General features: G+C 47.7%; 3 protein-coding genes across 3 annotated transcripts; 1 reads left to right on the top strand and 2 right to left on the bottom strand.

Moving 5' to 3' along the window:
* Positions 1-3,147: 3,147 nt before the first annotated feature.
* On the bottom strand, positions 3,148-5,282 carry LOC133010350 (growth arrest and DNA damage-inducible protein GADD45 beta-like). Its single transcript, XM_061077896.1, has 4 exons — positions 5,095-5,282; positions 4,879-4,980; positions 4,572-4,788; positions 3,148-3,725 (listed from the first exon to the last, which is right to left on the bottom strand). Exons 1-4 carry the CDS (start codon positions 5,178-5,180, stop codon positions 3,627-3,629), a joined length of 504 nt encoding a protein of 167 aa, XP_060933879.1. The 5' UTR covers positions 5,181-5,282; the 3' UTR covers positions 3,148-3,626.
* A 4,461-nt stretch (positions 5,283-9,743) lies between these two features.
* LOC133011069 (cocaine- and amphetamine-regulated transcript protein-like) lies at positions 9,744-10,445 on the top strand. The gene is made up of 3 exons (XM_061078756.1): positions 9,744-9,875; positions 10,006-10,089; positions 10,338-10,445. The coding sequence occupies exons 1-3, from the start codon at positions 9,744-9,746 to the stop codon at positions 10,443-10,445; spliced, it is 324 nt and encodes a 107-aa protein (XP_060934739.1).
* A 1,627-nt stretch (positions 10,446-12,072) lies between these two features.
* si:ch211-1a19.3 (rootletin) lies at positions 12,073-20,669 on the bottom strand. The gene is made up of 5 exons (XM_061077930.1): positions 20,278-20,669; positions 16,928-17,024; positions 13,095-13,248; positions 12,658-12,806; positions 12,073-12,435 (listed from the first exon to the last, which is right to left on the bottom strand). Coding segments are annotated over exons 1-5 (729 nt in total). The 5' UTR covers positions 20,605-20,669; the 3' UTR covers positions 12,073-12,433.
* Positions 20,670-21,286: the final 617 nt, after the last annotated feature.

Below are 21,286 nucleotides of genomic sequence, written 5' to 3'. Positions count from 1 at the left end.
AAAGAGTCTTCAGGTGAAGAGGGGGGGGGGGGCAGAGGAACCTGCAGAACTCACAGGTTCCTGAAGTCTGAACATCTAACACACAAAGAGTCTTCAGGTGAAGGGGGGGGGGGCAGAGGAACCTGCAGGACTCACAGGTTCCTGAAGTCTGAACATCTAACACATAAAGAGTCTTCAGGTGAAGGGGGGGGGGGGGGGGCAGAGGAACCTGCAGAACTCACAGGTTCCTGAAGTCTGAACATCTAACACACAAAGAGTCTTCAGGTGAAGGGGGGGGGGCAGAGGAACCTGCAGGACTCACAGGTTCCTGAAGTCTGAACATCTAACACATAAAGAGTCTTCAGGTGAAGAGGGGGGGGGGGGGGGCAGAGGAACCTGCAGAACTCACAGGTTCCTGAAGGAGAAGGAACACAAACACAGGAACGTGCTCAGGTCAAAGTTAAAGAACGTGTTCACCTGATTGGCCGGCTGCTCCACTCTGCTGTGATTGGTCAAGCTGCATCTTTTCATTTGCATATAACACAGATCATGATGCCCCACATTTGCATAATGCAGACTGAGCAGATAACACGTAACCCACACAAACACACACAGACACACACACACAAACACGCATAGACACACACACACACTCACGCCTGGACTGGTGTACATGTGGGGACAGGACAGGTATTTGATTTGTTTTCAAGTTTGTTTCTGAAACTCATAAAAACACTTTGATGTTCAGACCCCCCCCGGTCTCCTGAACGCACTGTGACTCACCCTGAGGCCCAGTCAGCGGCGGGAGCTTTTATTGTGGCGGGTTGAACCACAGGCGCAGACGCCATCATCTCCATAACGATCTGATCCTCTGGTTCCTGCAGGATCTGAAGAGTCTGGACGTTTCAATAAAGTTTGATTCAAACCCAGAGATCGAGTTCAGTTCATCTTCATCAGTGACAACAGGAAGCACGCCACCGGGCCAGCGTCTCACTTCCTGTTCAGAAGACAACACGACGCACATGTTTAGTCTTTGCCAGGTTCTCCAGGTTCTCCAGGTTCTTCAGGTTCTCCAGGTTCTCCAGGTTCTCCAGGCTCTCCAGGTTCTCCAGGTTCTCCAGGTTCTTCAGGTTCTTCAGGTTCTCCAGGTTCTCCAGGTTCTCCAGGTTCTCCAGGTTCTTCACGTTCTCCAGGTTCTCCAGGTTCTCCAGGTTCTCCAGGTTCTCCAGGTTCTTCAGGTTCTCCAGGTTCTCCAGGTTCTTCAGGTTCTCCAGGTTCTCCATGTTCTCCAGGTTCTCCAGGTTCTCCAGGTTCTCCAGGTTCTCCAGGTTCAAGTCCGGTTGTGGTCTGCAGACAAACAGCAGCATGAGGGGGGGGGGCACTGGGTTTCTTCATCAAAGTGTGGTTTGGGCGGGTGGGGTCACACCCAGTCTGTAATTCAGCCTTGAGTCTGATGAAGAGCTCTGATTGGTTCAAACAAGCCTCTCACTTTAACTCACCTCTGACATCACGGTGTGAACGTTTTACTTTATGAAAAGAAATAAAAAAGAAAGAAATGTATCATCTGTGTTTTATTAATAACCAGTAAATGTCAAATTCTCTTTCATCTCTTTTTGTTTACTCTTCACAGAAAGTTGACTTTGATGTTTCCTGCTTCACAGAATCAAACTGTTCGATTCTAAAGGAAACGACCTCAGAGTTTATGGATCAATACTTGAGTTTTAATATTTCTGCTGTTTGACCTGGTTTGAAAAAAGCTTCATGTATAAACTCTGTTTTCTTTATTGGAGAAGAGAAGGAGGAGGAGGAGAAGGAGGGGTCAGAGGAGGAGAAGTGGGAGGGGCCTGTTCTGGGCAAGACAGAAGCCCAGTGATGTAAATTTAGCTGGAGCCAGGATAAAAATAGCTGCGGTGGTTCAGAGCAGATATTAATAGATTCTTCCTCTGCAGCTCAGAGAGAGAGAGAGAGAGAGAGAGAGAGAGAGAGAGAGTGTGTGTGTGTGTGTGTGTGTGTGTGTGTGTGTGTGTGTGTGGTGTGTGACAGAGAGAGAACAAACATCTGAACACATGGAAACAGGCGTTTTCTGGAGTTCAGGTTTATTTGATCACAGAATCTAAACAGCTCAGAACAAACTGACTTCATGTTCTCAATCAAATCAATTTATAAACAGGTCAAAGAATAATTATAACCGAGTTATTAATGTGTTGCATCAGAGAGAGAGAGAGTGTGTGTGTGTGTGTGTGTGTGTGTGTGTGTGTGTGTGTGTGTGTGTGTGTGTGTGTGTGTGTGTGTGTGTGTGTTTGTGTGTCTGTGTGTGTGTGAGAGATTCAGTTGTTATCAGTGAGATGAACAAGGACTTGAAGAATGATTTCTTCTCTCTCCTCCCCTCCTCCTCTTCCTCCTCTCATCCTCCTCCCCTCCTCCTCTTCCTCTTCCTCCTCTCATCCTCCTCCTCCTCCTCTTCCTCCTCTCATCCTCCTCCCCTCCTCCTCTTCCTCTTCCTCCTCTCATCCTTATATGGTCAGTGACGCAGCAGAGGGATTTCCCTACGCAACACGTTGGTCAGTGTTGACGTGTTTGTCGTCATCAAACCCCCCCGGCTGTGGCTCCATCTGTTTCCATGGTAACGTGACGCGGAGCACCCCCTCCCCCCTGCTCGTGGATCAGATATCAGCTGTCGTGACTCTGAGCTGCTGCTGAACCTCAGAGTCAGAACCACAGAACCACAGAGAACAAAGAGACGTCCCACTCTGATCAGATTCATCGTGTGTTACACAAGAGTTCAACTGCTGCAGACACACACACACGGGTTCTGCTGGTTGGGGTCAGAACATTTAGATGATGGTGCTGGTGGTGTTGGTGGTCCTGGTGGTGTTGGTGGTCCTGGTGGTCCTGGTGGTCGTCCCCTCTGGTCCTGGGTCCGTCACAAAGATCCTTTACAACACGCAGATAATCACACAAACGTCTCCTCCATCCGAAAATATCAAAACAAATCCACTCAACACACTGTGGCCACTGCAATGTGCACACAATCTGTTTCCTGGCAGCTACACACACACACACACACACACACACACACACACACACACACACACACACTCTCTCTCTCTCACACACACACTCTCTCTCCTCTCCCCCCCCCCAGGATGAATCACTCGTAATCGATCGTTTCTGCTTCAATCGTTTATTGATCATAAATCAACAGTTGAATTGAACTTCTTACATCTGACATCATCAAGTCACTCATAACAACAACATATGACATCATCACGTCACTCATAACAACAACATATGACATCACGCTCTCTGACAGTTGAGCAGCTCAGGTGAGCTCCGCCCCCCCTCAGTCATTGGTCAGTTCAGTCACTTGACAGCCAGGTGCTGCCAATCAGGATGTGACGTTGACTCTCCCGTCTCTTCTGGACCAGAACCCTCCTGGTCCACTTCCGGGACATCATGTGCACCCGGGACCAACTTATCCATCAATCAGGAAGCAGGAGGTCCCCCCCCCCCCCGTCCTCTCCCCGGGGCTCGTCCTGTTCGCTCCGTGACGTCCCTCTAGCACCGGTTGTCCTCTTGTGCATGAGGCCGGTTGTTGGACTGGTTCCTGTGTCTCACCGCGGGTCAGCGGTCCGGCTCGGCTCGGCTCAGTCCAGCGCCACGTAGGGAACCCACTGGTTCCTGCAGCGACTCTCGTCACAGAAGCTGCTGACGTCCTGCAGGGACGGACACTGCAGCGGGGGGTTCTGCACGGGACACAAGGGAGACAGTGGGTTACACAGTGCACCGTCATCACAACATCAAAGGCACATCACAGGGACATAACAGGGACATCACAGGGACATCACAGGGACATCACAGGGACATAACAGGGACATAACAGGGACATAACAGGGACAACACAGAGACAACACAGGGACATCACAGGGACATCACAGGGACATAACAGGGACAACACAGGGACATCACAGGGGCAACACAGAGACATCACAGAGACATCACAGGGACATCAAAGGGACATCACAGGGACATTACAGAGACATCACAGGGACAACACAGGGACATGAAAGGGACATCAAAGGGACATTACAGAGACAACACAGGGGCAACACAGAGACATCACAGAGACATCACAGGGACATCAAAGGGACATCACAGGGACAACACAGAGACATCAAAGGGACATCATAGGGACATCACAGGGACAACACAGGGAAATCACAAGGACAACACAGAGACATCAAAGGGACATCAAAGGGACATCACAGGGACAACACAGAGACATCAAAGGGACATCACAGGGACATCACAAGGACAACACAGAGACATCAAAGGGACATCAAAGGGACAACACAGGGACATCACAGGGACAACACAGGGACAACACAGGGACAACACAGGGACAACACAGGGACATCACAGGGACATCACAGAGACATCAAAGGGACATCAAAGGGACAACACAGGGACATCACAGGGACAACACAGGGACAACACAGGGACATCACAGGGACAACACAGGGACAACACAGGGACAACACAGGGACATCACAGGGACGGGGACGGGGGGGCTCAGTGGCACAGGGACTCACCGTGACCAGGATGCAGTGCAGGTCCCGGGGCTCGCTCCTATCCTCGCCGTCCTCCTGCAGCACGTGAGCCAGCCTGCGGACGCCGGACACGCGCAGGATGTCGATGGCGTTGTCGCAGCAGAACGCCTGCAGCAGCGTGAAGTGGATCTGCAGCGCCACGTCGTCCTCGTCCTCCTCGTCCGTGGCGAGCACGCACAGCACCACGCTGTCCGGGTCCCTGTGGGCAGGAGCAGGGGGGCGGGGTCAGCTCAGAGCCATCACACTGCTGCTACAGGTGCTAATGAAGCGATGCATTCTGGGTACTTACACAGTCATGAGCTTGGCGGACTCGTACACGCCCACAGTCAGGTGGTCCTGCCGCTGCGCCTCGACCAGCAGCTGCTCCAGGGCCGCGCGCACCGTCTGCATCCTGCACGCGCACACACACACACACACACAGGGTCAGACACGTGACCCACCGGGCGTGACACCTGGAACATGCACCCGCACTAGGACCCGGGGGTCCCGAGCTGAAGACACGAACCTTTTCTCGGAGCCGTTCGGAGCGACCTCCTCCTCCAGAGTCATGACGTCAGACAGGTAGTCCACCAGGTCCAGAGTAAAGATCATGAAGATCCGGTTCAGGTCCGGTTCAGGTCCGGTGACGTTAATCCAGTTCGTGCAGATCCGGGGGGACAGCGGAGTAAAGATCCGTGGGTTCGATGCCTGTGCAGAGCTCGAGCGGAGTGAAGTCCCAGCGCCCGGGACCCGGAGCTTTATCCTCTCCTGGAGACACGCCCCCGGACCCTGCGCTCATTGGCTGAACGAGCTGCCGACGGAGGAGAATCCACGTGGGGTGTTTGGAGAATCCCCCCCCCCCCCCCCCCCCTCTGTTACAGCAGCAGGTCCAGATGAAGACAAGAGAATAAAGACACAACAAGACTGTATAATACCAGTGAGTGTGTGAGTGGAACCTCCTGTTCTCTGTGGAGCTTTGTGTCCAGTGACTCAGGAGGTCACGTGTCTGTGCAGGTTTCAGATGTTTTCTCTAAATTAAATCACTTTCACTGTCATTTGATACCAAAAAATTATCTTTAAAAATTCCAGATCTAAAATCAAACTTTCATCTTTCTTCCCTTAAATCCCTGAATTGTTCCTATAACTGATTTCTTTTGAAACAGGTCAGTTCAATATTTAATGAAAGAGTCAATCATATGTAAGATTTCACTTAAGTCACTGATGTCAGAGCAACAAGAATCTAGAAAGTATAATTCAAGAAGCCAAACTACAAAGTTCTAAAAGTAAGAGACATTTTAATGCTACTAAATTATTAGTTTCCACTTTTATTGTATGATTTGACCCTTATCTTAACATAAACAGATCCTTAAATCTTAAGTAGAAGTTTAAGGGTCAGTTTGACCTTAGGATAAATGTCAAACATAATATGTTGAAATAAATTGTGCAAATAATATTAAACTATAAAACTGTATTTAAACAAACTATATAATAATATTAAACAAAGTATTTAATATATCCAACTATATGAAAACATATTTCAACAAACCGTGGAACTGTATTTAATCAAAGTGTTAAACCGTTTAAAATGTTATTGATTAAATTTTCCCTTAATGAAATCCTTCAGCTGCTGGTGGATTCCTTTGTACTCGTGTTGCGCCCTCTGCTGGTCGTGGTCGCGTCCTACAGGAGAAAGATTAGTTTCTCTTTTCATATTTTATGACGTTCATTTTAATTAATCATCGTTTGTTTAAGCAAATTACTTGTTTCACTTTTTCATTTAATCTGTTTATGTTCTTCAAGTTTTATTTATTCTTCCAACTGATAAATGAAGGAACTGATCGATTCATTGATTCGATGATTGTTTCTTTGTGTGTGTGTGTGTGTGTGTGTGTGTTAAACCAGCTCTAATCACACAATGTGTCAATAACATGAACATTTAAAAGCTTTGATTTGTGTAAATATCAAGTTTCTGTGTCTCTGCACATTAAAGTTTCTAAGTTGTTGCAGCTTTGACTGAAAGTGAAAAATAATTTGACTGTTTGTGTTGAATCTGATGAAAAGTTGATGAAAACAGAAACAGAAATCCAGCTCGGATGTGATGACCTGACTCTTCATCAAGCTCTTCATCAGGAGCAGATTGAAGATGAAGAGGAAGTTGAGTGAAACAGAAACCTGACGAACAAAGACAGGATCACAGGATCGATCCCAGGGCTCAGGACCAGCCAATCACAGCTGCTGTTGACACGTGATCATCTGCAGTTTTGATCAGATCAATGTGTGAAGCACCGCTCACATGACGTCATCGGTTCGTTCGTTTGTTAAAGTTCAGAACAAAAGATTCAAGATCATCAGAGTTTTAATGAATAAGAAGAAACAAAAGTCATGAGACAGAAACTTGAAACAGATTCTCCACAAGTTTTTATTCAGGATTAAAATGTTCAATTTGAGATGTTTCAAATCAAATGTAAAGTTTAAACTGAAGCTTTGAATGTGTAAATATTAAGTTTGCATGTCTTTGCAGGATAAAGTAGTTTTAACGTTTTTGTAATTTAAACTCAATAAATGTAAGATAAATCAAAGTTTTAGAGATTTTAACTGGGAGATAAGTTTCATGTGTTAAATATTGGCTGTAAAATTAAGGTTCATGTTAAAAAACTAATTAATGAAATACAAAATTAAATAGATTATTTAAGTAAAATGATTTTCTTAAGTTAAACTGAGTCTTAACTGGTTTTAACCTAAAGATTTTTTTGAAAGAATAAAATTTAAGTTTTGGACAAAAGTTTACTCCAAAGGTTTGAAGAACTTTTCATCCGTTTTTTCATTAAAAGAACCTTTTTGTTTAATTTAAAGGAATAAAATAAAGGTTTTTGAATTTAATGTTGATGTTAAAGTAAAATATTAGTGTGTTTAACATGTGTTAAACTGAAGTTTAACAGTTTTTTTTTACTTTAATTTAGGTTTAATTCGATTTAAAGGAATAAAATGCAAGTCTTTTAAAGTTTTAAGATGTAATATTAAAGTGTAAGGGGAAGTGAAACTGCAGTTTTAAGGTTTTCTAAAAGGTGTCAAATTGATTCCATCGCAAACTCACTAATTAAGGTCACAATACACACATATCAGCTGTGAGTGTGTGTGTGTGTGTGTGTGTGTGTGTGAGAGTGTGTGATTGTGTGTGTGTGTGTGTGTGTGTGTGTGTGTGTCTCCTGCTGTTTCCTCCTCAGTCTACACTGGTTCCTGATCTCAGCTTCGTTTCCATCTCATGTTTTTCTTTCTCCTCAGCTTCGTTTCTCTGAATCCACAGTTTGACTCGTCATCAGTCGTCAGTTGATCAACTTCATGTTTTTCTTTAAGTCTCCGTCAGATTAAGATACATTTATTAAGATTAAGATTAAGATACATTAGATTTATCTGATTCAAATAAAACAACCAATGTGAAACAAGCTGCTCAAGTGTTTTGAATCTTCCCTGAGAGAACTCCGAAACTCGTATTTAAATCAGTTGGCTACTCAAGTGAGATGAAGTTGGTTTCAGGTTGGCTAAAGGTCACCAGTGACTTCCTGTTTCAACAGGAAGTAGCTTCTGTCTTAAAGCTGCTGCACAACTACAGCAACTTTAAACGTGGGACACAACAGAGATAACTACAGATTTAACTATTTTAAATCTTATTGTCTTCAGCTCGCACACACTGGACGTCGGTCACATGTCAGTCACATGTCGGTCACATGTCGGTCAATGGAAACGTGGGATGCTCGCTGTTCTTTAATGTGTTTGTGTTTGTGTTTGTGTTGTGTTTGTGTGTTTGTGTTTGTGTGTTAGCAGGTTAAAGACCTGCTGATCCGAGTAAAGTAGAGGAAGAAGAAAAAGATCAAACCAAAGGAAACCAGAGAGATACAGGAGAGAAGCCGACCAATCACAGCTGCTCTGGGTTCCTCCGGCTCCTCCTCTCCTCCACCCCCCCCCCCCCTCAGGAGTGATTCATTTAAACACATTAAAATGTTGTTATTGTCTCTGTTGATCATCCCTCCTCCTCCTCTTCCTCCTCCTCCTCCTCCTCCTCTTCCTCCTCCTCCTCTCACACGTGGTTTCCACAGCGGCAGCTCCAGGGTCAGTGTGACGTCATCGCCTCGTGCCTGAGACTGCAAGTTACTGCCCCCATGTGGCTGAACACGGAACAGCTCTGATCGGTAGAGAGGTAAGGTTGTGTGTGTGTGTGTGTGTGTGTGCGTTTGTGTGTGTGTGTGTGTTTGTGAGAGTGTAGTGTGTGTGTGTGTTTGTGTGTGTGTGTTTGTGTGTGTGTGTTTGTGTGTGTGTGTTTGTGTGTGTGTGTTTTTGTGTGTGTGAGTGTGTGTGTGTGAGTGTGTGTGTGTGTGTGTTGTGTGTGTGTGTGTGTGTGTGTGAGTGCAGTGTGTGTGTGAGTGCAGTGTGTGTGTGAGTGTGTGTGTGTGTGAGAGGTTATTGAGCTGAATATTAAATGATATGTTGTTGACCTGGTCAGAGACAGAGGTCTCACTCTGAGCAGGAAATGAGATGTGTGTTTGGACGTGTCCCCTGAAGGAACCTGCAGACTCACTCAGGATCAAACTGGTCTGAGACACTTCAACAGGAAACTGTCTCTTCAGGTCTCAGCAGCTTCCTGGAGCAGATCAGACTGATTGAATATTACACAGATGAGATGTGGTGACTGATGCAGAATCACTGACTTCACGTCTTAAAGGTTTAAAATATTCTTCCTTTGCTTGTGTGAAGCTGCAGAAACAAAGTTTAAACACAGATGTTCGTCACTTCCTGTTGAAGGAGCAGATGTTCTGCTGACCTCTGACCTGAGGTCAGTCTCATCACACTGAACAAACACAGTGACGCCAGAGCCGCTCAGGTATAAACCCTCGCCTCGGACTCTGCCTCAGTATCCAGAGGACGCTCTGACGTGTGCAGCGTCCCTCAGCGTCCCTCAGCGTCCCTCAGGGTCCCTCAGTGTCCCTCAGCGTCTCTCAGCGTCCCTCAGCGTCCCTCAGGGTCCCTCAGTGTCCCTCAGCGTCCCTCAGCGTCCCTCAGGGTCCCTCAGTGTCCCTCAGCGTCTCTCAGCGTCCCTCAGCGTCCCTCAGGGTCCCTCAGCGTCCCTCAGCGTCCCTCAGCGTCCCTCAGCGTCCTCCACCGGTCCGAGTCCCCAGCACGATGCTCCGCGGCAGGATGCTGCTGCTGAGCGCCTCCTGCTGGCTGCTGGTTGCTGTCGCGGGCTGTGAGGAGCTGAGAGAGGAGCGACCACATGAGGACGACGCCTCCAAGATGCAGGAGGAGAAAGAGCTGGTGAGTTAGAACTGCACGTCTCACGTTATCCACAGAGATGATCAGTATGGACTTTACAGAACTGATTTTGATTTGTCTTGAATCTGTTGAAATGTTTGTTTTCAGAGTCAAATTTCCGTTTGGTCCACAGATTGAAGCTCTACAGGAAGTTCTGGAGAAGTTAAAGAGCAAACAGCTGCCGTCGACAGAGAAGAAGCTCGGCCGGCTTCCTTCAGTGAGAACCTTTTCTTTCTTATATGACAACGTGAAGGAAATTAAAGGTTCAGTTCACTCAAATTCAAACGTCATCAGAAATGACAATTTATTCAACAGGAACAAACTAAAATACAAATCTTCATGTTCCATCTTCCCTCTGTGGAGAGTTCCTACAGACCTGGTTTAGATGTGGTCCCAGAGACTGATTGTGTGTGCGTGCGTGTGTGTGTGTGTGTGTGTGTGCACGTGTGCACGTGTGTGTGTCAGTGTGATGCAGGCGAGACGTGTGCGCTGCGTAAAGGCTCGAGGATCGGGAAGCTGTGTGGATGTCCCACAGGAAGCATCTGTGACTTCAATGTCCTCAAATGTCTGTAGAGTCCAAACTCTAACTTCCTTCAAAATAAAGGCAGGTTTTTAAAAACTCCACCTGGTCTTTATGTTTTTGTTTTTTTTATGTGGAAGTGTTCTGCTGCTGCAGCGACGACACACACACACACACACACACACACACACACACACACACACACACACACACAGTTTAAATACAGTTGAATTATATCAGGTTTGTGAAATGTAGCAAAGAAAACACTCGACTTAACAAACTCCTCAGGTTTATTCATATGAATGACATCAATCCTCCAAACAAAAGTATATTCCAAACCAGCATCAGATAAAGTAAAAATCTTCTAAAAGCCGAGTCATTCTTCAGCTGCAGTGACGAAGCTTCAAGCTGCGAGTTTTCATTTGTTAAACATCATAACAAGAACAGAAACAAAGACAAATCTAAATTCCTCTCACACTCCTTGTTGTGAATCAGCTTCCTGCTCCTCCACAGACTCAGCAGCTCTCGACCAGGTTCGACTGTTTAAACTCCTCCATCAGGTTTTAGCTTCACTTCATCACAGATGTCATCATCACAAGTTCCTCACAGCCACGTCCGGTTGGATCCAGTTTCCTCTGGAGTCGACTCAACTGTTAATTCATCCTCATGTCTGCTCTGATCAATAAGGATGGATTATTGATCACCTCTGCTCTCAGGTGTCAGAGGAAGGGAGTGGTCAGTGGGAGGAGCTTAATACTATTTGATCTCTTATCTACAACTTCACCTGGAGCAGGTCAGCTGCTCAGCGTAAGTTACCATGGTGATTTACCCCAATAACAACTTAACGGGCTTCATAGAACTGAAAACTCTGAATTAAACCTGAAGTTAACCACAAATCCTGCTTCGTAGTTCAGAGCTCTGGAAACACACGTCACATGACCAATCATTGGTCATGTGATGTAAACAGGAAGTAGATGTCTCCTCTGCAGCTGGTTGCTTAGTAACAGAAAGCCCACAGGAAGTGTTAGCGACGCTTTGTGTTCACCGCTGGTAGTGGAGTCATGTGACTTATGAGAACCAATCAGGAAGGGAACGTGGGCGTGTCAGTTTAAGGGGCACTGACAGGCAAAATATCAATGATATGTAAAACACTTCACCTGTGATGGATTAATAATCACAAGCGTTAATTTCCGAAATGTAATTAAGAAACTTGAGCCGTAGTTTCCCTCCACAGAACCCGAGGAGACGATATGTTACTGAACGTTGTGATGAACTTGGTGATTGACAGGAAGGATCTGAAGTCGTTTAAAAACTGATGCAGGACTGAACAGACTAAAGCAGAACAAGCCAGCAGGAAGTAGGAACCAGCAGCAGGAAGTGGACACCAGCAGCAGGAAGTAGAAACCAGCAGCAGGAAGTGGAAACCAGCAGCGGGATGTGGAAACCAGCAGCAGGAAGTAGGAACCAGCAGCAGGAAGTAGGAACCAGCAGCAGGAAGTAGGAACCAGCAGCAGGAAGTAGGAACCAGCAGCAGGAAGTAGGAACCAGCAGCAGGAAGTGGAAACCAGCAGCAGGAAGTAGAAACCAGCAGCAGGAAGTGGAAACCAGCAGCGGGAAGTAGAAACCAGCAGCAGGAAGTAGAAACCAGCAGCAGGAAGTGGAAACCAGCAGCGGGACGTGAAACCAGCAGCAGGAAGTAGAAACCAGCAGCAGGAAGTGGAAACCAGCAGCAGGAAGTAGAAATCAGCAGCAGGAAGTAGAAACCAGCAGCAGGAAGTGGAAACAAGCAGCAGGAAGTGGACAACAGCAGCAGGAAGTAGAAACCAGCAACAGGAAGTGAAACCGAGATCTCAGTGAAACGTTAATAATTCATTAACGTCGCAGCTTTTCCACTTGAAGCAAAGTTTGTGTCCAGTCAGCGTTTCCATAGCGATCTGTTTGTTGTGTAGACAGGAAGTTTGTACAGCAGTCATTAGGTTTGTCCAGGCTCCGCCCCCTTTTGTCCTGGACCACAGTACTCTCAGACTCAGGAACACAGAGCTCCTGAAAACACACACACACACACACACACACACACACACACACACACACCCACACACACACACACACACACACACACACACACACACACACACACACACAGTTTAATACAACTCAGCTAAAGTGAGATTGTGTTTTAATGAAGCGTCTGCATCCGTCATCTGTTCCTTTGTTTACTGAACTTACTGAATTTCCCAGAATGCATTGTGACACTGAGACACTCACAGGTTATCAGCTGCAGAGCGAAGTAGAAGAACAGCGTCAGCGCCGGGACAGCAGCCAGGGGGGGGGCAGCATTCTTCTTCTTGTCAGTGGAGGCCTGGTTCTGCTCCGGTGTCGTCTGCTGAGAGTCATCATCAGCTTTACACTTGAGACTGGAGAGAGAGAGAGAGAGAGAGAGAGAGAGAGAGAGAGAGAGAGAGAGAGAGAGAGAGAGAGAGAGAGAGAGAGAGAGAGAGAGAGAGAGAGAGAGAGAGAGAGAGAGAGAGAGAGAGAGAGAGAGAGAGAGAGAGAGAGAGAGAGAGAGAGAGAGAGAGAGAGAGAGAGAGAGAGACATAGACAGAGAGACAGAGAGATGTGAGTCACTGTCCAATCACAGAGCTGAGTCTGACTCAACCGCTGTTCCCTGATCACCCAGCGTGTGGCGCTGTTGCTTCACTCACAGCTGTTTCTGCAGGTACTGCTTGTTGGACTCGCAGGCTCGGGTCTGGATCTGAGCTGCAACCATCTGACTGTCAGCCGCGTGCTTCAGACTGAAGCAGGACTCGGTCTGATGAGACGTCTGAGTCAGGTTCTGCTGCAGGGCGTCGATGAGATCTGAGAAACACACAGAGGCCTCAACATCTGGACCCAGCTGCAGGAGAGAGATACTGAACATCTGGACCCAGCTGCAGGTTAGAGATACTGAACATCTGGACCCAGCTGCAGGAGGTAGTGGTTCCAAACGTCTGAACTGATAATAATGATTTTATTTTTATTTTTTAATTTGCTGCAGCAACGTTTCTACTTTGAGATTCGATTCATCACAACATTCAAGGAAATGAATGAACCTGAGGAAACAGCTTCAGATGTTTAACAGTGACTCACACAGTCCACTGGTTTCATCCTGACAGTAACAAAGGACTGGGGGGGGGCAACTTGTGCTGCAGGGGAACCCTGCAGAACCCTGGGGCACCACGCCCTGTGCTACAGAACCCTGGGGTACCAGAACCCTGGGGCACCGGGCCCTGTCCTACAGAACCCTGGGGCACCACGCCCTGTCCTACAGAACCCTAGGGTACCACGCCCTGTCCTACAGAACCCTGGGGTACAACGCCCTGTCCTACTGAACGCTGGGGTACCACGCTCTGTCCTGCTGAACCCTGGGGTACCACGCCCTGTGCTACAGAACCCTGGGGCACCACGCCCTGTCCTACAGAACCCTGGGATACCACGCCCTGTCCTACAGAACCCTGGGGCACCGGGCCCTGTCCTACAGACCCTGGGGCACCACGCCCTGTCCTACGGAACCCTGGGGTACCACGCCCTGTCCTACTGAACCCTGGGGTACCAATTCCTGTCCTACTGAACCTTGGGGTACCACGCCCTGTCCTACAGAACCCTGGGGCACCACGCCCTGTCCTACAGAACCATGGGGCACCAGGCCCTGTCCTACAGAACCCTGGGGCACACACTCTGCTCTACAGAACCCTGGGGCACCACGCCCTGTCCTACAGAACCCTGGGGTACCACGCCCTGTCCTACAGAACCCTGGGGTACCACGCTCTGTCCTACTGAACCCTGGGGTACCACGCTCTGTCCTACAGAACCCTGGGGTACAATGCCCTGTCCTACAGAACCCTGGGACACCACGCCCTGTCCTACTGAACCCTGGGGTACCACGCCCTGTCCTAGTGAACCTTGGGGTACCACGCCCTGTCCTACAGAATCCTGGGGCACCAGGCCCTGTCCTATAGAACCCTGGGGCACCAGGCCGTGTCCTACAGAACCCTGGGGCACCACGCCCTGTCCTACAGAACCCTGGGGTACCAGAACCCTGGGGCACACACTCTGCTCTACAGAACCCTGGGGTACCAGAACCCTGGGGCACACACTCGGCTCTACAGAACCCTGGGGAACCAGGCCCTGTCCTACAGAACCCTGGGGCACCGGGCCCTGTCCTACAGAACCCGGGGGAACCAGAACCCTGGGGCACACACTCTGCTCTACAGAACCCTGGGGCACCAGGCCCTGTCCTACAGAACCCTGGGGCACACTCTCTGCTCTACAGAACCCTGGGGCACCAGAACCCTGGGGCACCAGAACCCTGGGGCACCAGAACCCTAGGGCACACACTCGGCTCTACAGAACCCTGGGGCACCAGAACCCTGGGGCACACACTCTGCTCTACAGAACCCTGGGGCACCAGAACCCTGGGGCACCAGGCCCTGTCCTACAGAACCCTGGGGTACCAGAACCCTGGGGCACCAGAACCCTGGGGCACCAGAACCCTGGGGCACACTCTCGGCTCTACAGAACCCTGGGGCACACACTCGGCTCTACAGAACCCTGGGGTACCAGAACCCTGGGGCACACACTCTGCTCTACAGAACCCTGGGGCACCGGGCCCTGTCCTACAGAACCCTGGGGCACCAGAACCCTGGGGCACACTCTCGGCTCTACAGGCTGTGAACAGGCTGCAGCTGCTTTGACTTATAAGGAGCCTGGGTGTTATCTGTGAGATATGTGAGGAATGAACTCAGCTGCCAGCATCAACCTCTTCTCGTCCTCAGCGGCTTCACGAGCTGATTCTGGATCAGATTCAACCAATAACCAAACATTCTGCATCTGAAGCAGAATCCACAGAACCATCGCACTGTCGGCTTTTATTAGAACCAGTGAAGAGCTGAGAACCTCCTGAGAAGATTTAACTTCCACAAACACAAACTGAACGGATTCTCTGCTGCTTCACTTCAAATCAAACAGATTCAAAAATGTTACTGTGTTTAAACTGAAATATCATATTTGTTTCTCTTCATGTTTCCATCTGCAGAACCGAGCCTTCATGTTTCAAACTGTGTTTTTAAAGTTCTTAAATCAATCAAAGAAACTAAACTTCTCCTTAAACTGAATCTCTGCTGAATATTTCTTTTGTTTCAAAGTGATTTTCTTTGCAGACGGACGAGTTCACACTAAACTTTCATATCTGCTTCAACCAGGAACCAATCGTTTCCCCCCCACTGTTCACAGCAGGAAGTCACCTTCATTAAAGCGCCGGCCCACTTCCTGTTCGTGCTCCGGCTGCTGGACGATTTCATCAAAACGGAAAATACCTTTTATTTCTTTAACAAAGAGCCTTAGTTCAACAAACACTGTAACACAATCACACACACACACACACACACAACAGCTCATTACTTCCCTGAAAGACTCCGATGGGAAAAAGGATTTGTTTTTTAATAAGAGACTTAAATTCATTAGATTTTCTCGGTGTTCAAAGATATTTTAAAATCACCCAGAATTCAGTCTGTGATCCTGAAGGAAAGTTTAGCTTCTGAACTCTGAGCTGTTAGCGTTAGCGTAGCGCTGTGACATCATCACAGGGAGCTCTCTGATGAGTTCAATTTATTTATTTTTACCTTTAAAACTTTCATTTGTAAGAAAATCAACTTTTGACTTTTTTCTTCCATTTTTCTTTCATTTCTTTCTTCCTGTTTCTCCTCCAGTCGCTCGTTTTTCTTTCCACCTTCTTTCTTCACTTCTGTTTTTATCTCATCCCTCTCTTCCTTTGTTAATCAGGTTCTCTTTCCCTCCATCATCCCTACTTTGTTTTTTAATGGACTTACCCTTTCCTCTCCTCTTTTCATAAACCTTCACCATCTTTCTTCCATCATCCCTCCTTTTATTTTTGTCTTTTTTCTGTCACTTATTTTTTCTTCCTTTATCTTTCTTCTTTTCTTTCCATCATATCTTCTTTGAGGAAAGTTGAGTTGTAGTTTTCTTTGTTCCTTTATTAACGCTCTTTCTTTTCTTCCTTTTTTATGCTACTGTTTATTTCTTCTTTTCTTTTTGTTGTTTTCTGTGTTTATTTTCTTCTTTTCTTACAAATTTTTGTCCTATTTCTGTCCCTCATATGTTTTTCATTAGCTTTTTTTTCTCTTCCTTTTGACTTTTTCTTTTCTTCATTTCTTCTTCCCTCTCTTTTCTTCCTTTTTTTACTGTTAAATCTTTCGCTCCCTTCTTCCTCCGTTGCTCCATCACATGTGGAAACAGAGGTTTTTTATTTAATCTTTGAATTTGTGGTTTTAGATTTTTGACATGAGACTCTTTTCTCCTTTGAACAGAACAACACTGCTGTTTGTTCATTTTTTGAATCCGTCCAATCGTGTGTGTTTATTTACTATGACTCACAGTCGTCATGGTAACGGTAGGAGGGGATGGGGGGTGCAGCAGTTAAGAATGCGGTTGTGGAGAAAGTCTCCTTTCATGGCAGCGCTGGAGGTTTTCCTCTCGTTACCTTCCTTCAGGCCCAGCTGGGTGGTGAGGTTGCTCTGGCGCTGCAGCAGTTGCTCCGCCTCCTCCTCACGGAGGCTGAGGTTCCGGCTCAGGACGTCCTGCAACACAAATCAATAAGTCAGTATCAATTATCGAACGTGACTGCATCATCGTGATGTCACATGACATCAGGAGGCCAGCCACATTGGGCTGACACGCCCCCTAACAAGAGCAGAGGCCGATCTGACCAATCAGAGCAGACTGGGCCTTAAAGAGACAGGAGCTCAAACCAAGTGCTCACCTGCTCAGGTGTGTTGCCCCTTCCTTCTGACCACACTTTATTATTACTACAACTGTATGCGGTATTTGTACTTTAGTAACTGCAGAGTACGACAAGAGTACCCTACTGACTAACCCTCAGATGAGCCGTGCCAGGCCGTGCCGGGCCGTGCCGGGCCGTGCCGGGCCGTGCCGGGCCGTGCCGGGCCGTGCCAGGCCGTGCCAGGCCGTGCCAGGCCTCCTGGCGTCAGCTGTCACAGCTGAGCTGCTGATTGAAAACAGGACGACTCCAGGTCGACTTCGAGAAACATTTCTTCGGTTAGATCATCAGCTCTTAAAGGAACAGTCTAAACAAATATCCGAAGTACAGTACACGGTGTACTTCTACTGTTATAATACTCACATCACTTCATGAAAACCTGCTGCAATATCCTAAAGAAACTCTGGAAACGTGTCTGTGACCATGAGACGTTGATGAAGAACTAAAGAGCAGACTGAACTGAACATGAAATCCACTTTAACCTTAAATCATCAGCTAGAAACACTTTGAAGTTATTAACAACCAGAGTTTATCTCCAAGATTCAGCAGGAAACTGTGAAACACGAAGGATTCTGAACAGTTTGGTGGATTTGTTTCAGTTTCTTTCTTCAAGGTTCAATAAAACGATCAAAAGCTTTTTCAAATGTTTTAAAGTTCTGGAGCAGACACAGACTGAACAAGAGGAAGTTTGTAGATGCTCCGTCTCATTGGTCGGCTCAGACTCTTAAACAAGATGTGTGTGTGTGTGTGTGTGTGTGTGTGTGTATGTGTGTGTGTGTGTGTGTGTGTGTGTATGTTAATATTTGTATTTCTCTCGAGAAGGAAAATTTGTTTAGGAAAAAATCTAAATGAGGGTTAGAATCTGAGGATCTTCGTCAGGTTCAAGTCAGAGTAACGTGTGTCACACGTCAGCTGTAAATATCACACGTGCTTCAGGAGTTTCACAGCTGAGGGCTCGTCACCACGGAGACGTCTCCGTCGTAGCTTCTACAACAACATGTTTTAAAAGCTGGACGATCTTCCCAGCATGCAGCGGTGTGACGTGTGACGTCAGGTGACCTGCAGGTGGAGTCTCCCACAATGCAATTCTCCATATCCCCCTGCTCTGCTGAGGAAACATCAGTGTTGTTGTTTCCAGCTCCTCCTCCACACGGCGTCGGCCTCATCACCAGAAGATCTGGAATCTCCTCGTGTTTCCAAGTGGACGTCTTCGTCTTCTACGTGTCCGGCTCCTCCTCTTTTGCGCTCTCACAGTTTTAGCGTCCTTGCAGATGTCTGACTCTGTCCCTGATATGTAAGACAACACCTGAGACGATCAGATTGATTCACTCTACTGTGATTGGTCGACAGCTTCCAATGCACATAGGAAGTGTCGGCTTCTCTCTTCACCTGGATTGGTCAGGGGGCGTGTCAGTCCAGCAGGGGGCGTGTCAGTCCAGCAGACAATGGCTCCTGGTGTCGTTATGTGACATCAAAACTTTGGGAATTTTAACTTTTTAACCTTTATAAATTTACATGTTTCCTTTGACTGATTATTTTTAAGACTTCTCGGCCTCACATTCGATGAGCTGCTCTCACGCAAGGGATTCTGGGTATTTAACGCCTCTGAGCTGCAAGAAGAAACGTCTCCGACATTCACACACTTTCTGCTTCTATAAATAAAACTAACGTTCGAGATCGTCCACAATCCACAGGCATGATGTGAGAGTTTCCCTCCTGAGGAGGAGGAGGAAGCGCCAGAGAGGGAGGAAAAAATAAGGAGGGAGGGAAGGAAGGAGGGGTGGGGCCGAGGAGGAGGGAGAGCAAACACTCACTTTTTCCAACTCTGAGAATATGAAGCTGGAAACTGAACTGCTGCAGAGAGAAGAAGAACGAGGGAGGAGAAGGAGGGAGGAGAAGGAGGGGGGAGAAGGAGGGAGGAGAAGGAGGGAGGAGAAGGAGGGAGGAGAAGGAGGGAGGAGAAGGAGGGAGGAGAAGGAGGGAGGAGGTGAAACGAGTTCACATCAGAACAGAAAGTGAACTGATCCAGATTCAGATCTTCAGTGAGACGAAACGAAACGTATCTGTCACGTGACTCGTTTTCCTGAGGTCGTGTTAAACTGGCGGTTGTGGCGAGGAGGGCGGGGCTAATCTGGTTTCTATTCTCAGTAATGTTGCGCTGCAAAAAGCTGAGGAGGTGAAAGTCCACACATCCTTTACTCCAGTTGTAGTACAGATACTTGTGTTCAAGTAAAGTACTGATTCAACCTGTTTACTGCAGTGAAACCTTTCCCTCTGAAGTCGTTTCTAGGATTTCACTGAACCACAGAAATGTTTTGTTGCTTCATCATCAGAGAAGTTGATTCTTTTCTGTCCTTCCTCACAGAGAGATGCTCCTCTTCCTCACAGAGAGATGCTCCTCTTCCTCACAGAGAGATGCTCCTCTTCCTCACAGAGAGATGCTCCTCTTCCTCACAGAGAGATGCTCCTCTTCCTCACAGAGAGATGCTCCTCTTCCTCACAGAGAGATGCTCCTCTTCCTCACAGAGAGATGCTCCTCTTCATCACAGAGAGATGCTCCTCTTCTTCACAGAGAGATGCTCCTCTTCCTCACAGAGAGATGCTCCTCTTCATCACAGAGAGATGCTCCTCTTCCTCACAGAGAGATGCTCCTCTTCCTCACAGAGAGATGCTCCTCTTCCTCACAGAGAGATGGTCTTCATGTTGGGACGCTGACGCATTTGATTAGAAACGAAACCGAAGTTTCTCCTCAAGAAGAAGAAAAGTATCGAGGAACAGAAAGTTCAGATAAAGTGTAAAAAAATAAAAAGTCAAAGAAAAGATAAACGAAACTAGAAAGGAAACGAAACCAACAGCGTTTACACAGCCGTAACCATGGCAACAGTCTTCAAAGTAGAATGTGTCCTCAGCGACATTTGACCCCGACACAGGAAAACAAACTGTGGATTCACTCTTGATCTATTTTTCTGACTCATCTGTGGAAAAACTCACTGTAAAAATCAAAGTGAATCTGATCCATGATGTGGGAACATGTGTTTTACAGTGTGACTCACGTTCTCCTGCAGACACGCCTCCAGCGAGGCGTTGGTGGCGTTCAGGCGTCCCAGCAGCAGCAGGTTGCCGGCCGCGAGGCGAGCCTGCTGCTCCCTCTCCTCCTCCACCTTCTCCTCCAGCGCCACCCGGTCCTGCCCCCACACCACCTTGGCGCCCTCCAGCTTCTCGCGGGTGTCCTGCAGCTCGAGCCGGCACTGAGCCGAGCTCTTCAGGTCCGGAGACGTCGCCCACACCACGATGACCACGAGCGACACGATGGACCACAGCGCCAGCAGCGCCAGGACCACATTCTTGGCCTTCTGAGAGGACTTGGAGGGGTCCGCCATGAGGGGAGAGCTGAGAGGGAGGAGGACGATGAAGATGATGAAGATGATGAAGATGATGAAGATGATGAAGATGATGAAGATGATGAAGACGATGAAGATGATGAAGACGGTGAAGACGATGAAGACGAGCTGCTGCTCTCAAACTCTCAGGATGGAGTGAGCTGGACTTTCCCTTCAGTTGAGTTCAGGAGGGAGAGGCTCCCTCAGCCACACCCCCTGCTCCACCCCCTGCTCCACCTCCCCTGTCTCCTCCCCTTCCTCCTCCCCCTCCCCCCCGCCCTCCTCCTCATGTTAGTGTTGAGAGGACGAGAGAGAAACTCGAACATTGTGTGTGTGTTATGAAGCCACTTCAATGCCTTTGTGAGGACATTCTGTCTGGTCCTCACTTGTTCAGACTGTTGAGGGTGAGGGTTTAGGTTTAAGTTCAATTAGAGTTTTGGTTTAAATTAGAGTTAAGGTTAAGGTACGGGGGGGTAAGAAGGTGTGTGTGGGTTTATCTCTTCAGCTGCAGAGGATGTGATGACCTCATTTCCTCCAGAAACAGGAAGTGCTGTGAAGTCAGATGAGGTCACAGACGGACACTAAGCATTAGCTACAGGAGTTAACAGGCTAACATCAGATCAGAATCAGTACTGATAGGAGGCAGCGCCCCCATGAGGCTGGAACACGTCATCACATCCTC

This window comes from Limanda limanda, chromosome 9, assembly GCF_963576545.1.
Source record: "Limanda limanda chromosome 9, fLimLim1.1, whole genome shotgun sequence".
Taxonomy (NCBI): domain Eukaryota; kingdom Metazoa; phylum Chordata; class Actinopteri; order Pleuronectiformes; family Pleuronectidae; genus Limanda; species Limanda limanda.
This window is presented reverse-complemented; position numbering and strand designations above follow the sequence as displayed.

What these genes read in the sequence shown, in the direction of transcription:
- si:ch211-1a19.3 (XM_061077930.1), bottom strand. Translation starts at nt 20,604, where the DNA reads ATGGCGGACCCCTCCAAGTCCTCTCAGAAGGCCAAGAATGTGGTCCTG. An exon ending in AGGCGTGTCTGCAGGAGAAC is followed by an intron (nt 17,025 to 20,277) that starts GTGAGTCACACT and finishes TTTGTGTTGCAG; the next exon opens with GACGTCCTGAGCCGGAACCT. An exon ending in CCAGCTGGGCCTGAAGGAAG is followed by an intron (nt 13,249 to 16,927) that starts GTAACGAGAGGA and finishes TGTGTTTCTCAG; the next exon opens with ATCTCATCGACGCCCTGCAG.
- LOC133011069 (XM_061078756.1), top strand. Translation starts at nt 9,744, where the DNA reads ATGCTCCGCGGCAGGATGCTGCTGCTGAGCGCCTCCTGCTGGCTGCTG. An exon ending in TGCAGGAGGAGAAAGAGCTG is followed by an intron (nt 9,876 to 10,005) that starts GTGAGTTAGAAC and finishes TTTGGTCCACAG; the next exon opens with ATTGAAGCTCTACAGGAAGT. An exon ending in AGCTCGGCCGGCTTCCTTCA is followed by an intron (nt 10,090 to 10,337) that starts GTGAGAACCTTT and finishes TGTGTGTGTCAG; the next exon opens with TGTGATGCAGGCGAGACGTG.
- LOC133010350 (XM_061077896.1), bottom strand. Translation starts at nt 5,180, where the DNA reads ATGATCTTTACTCTGGACCTGGTGGACTACCTGTCTGACGTCATGACT. An exon ending in CCGAACGGCTCCGAGAAAAG is followed by an intron (nt 4,981 to 5,094) that starts GTTCGTGTCTTC and finishes GTGCGCGTGCAG; the next exon opens with GATGCAGACGGTGCGCGCGG. An exon ending in TGCACTGCATCCTGGTCACG is followed by an intron (nt 3,726 to 4,571) that starts GTGAGTCCCTGT and finishes TGTCCCGTGCAG; the next exon opens with AACCCCCCGCTGCAGTGTCC.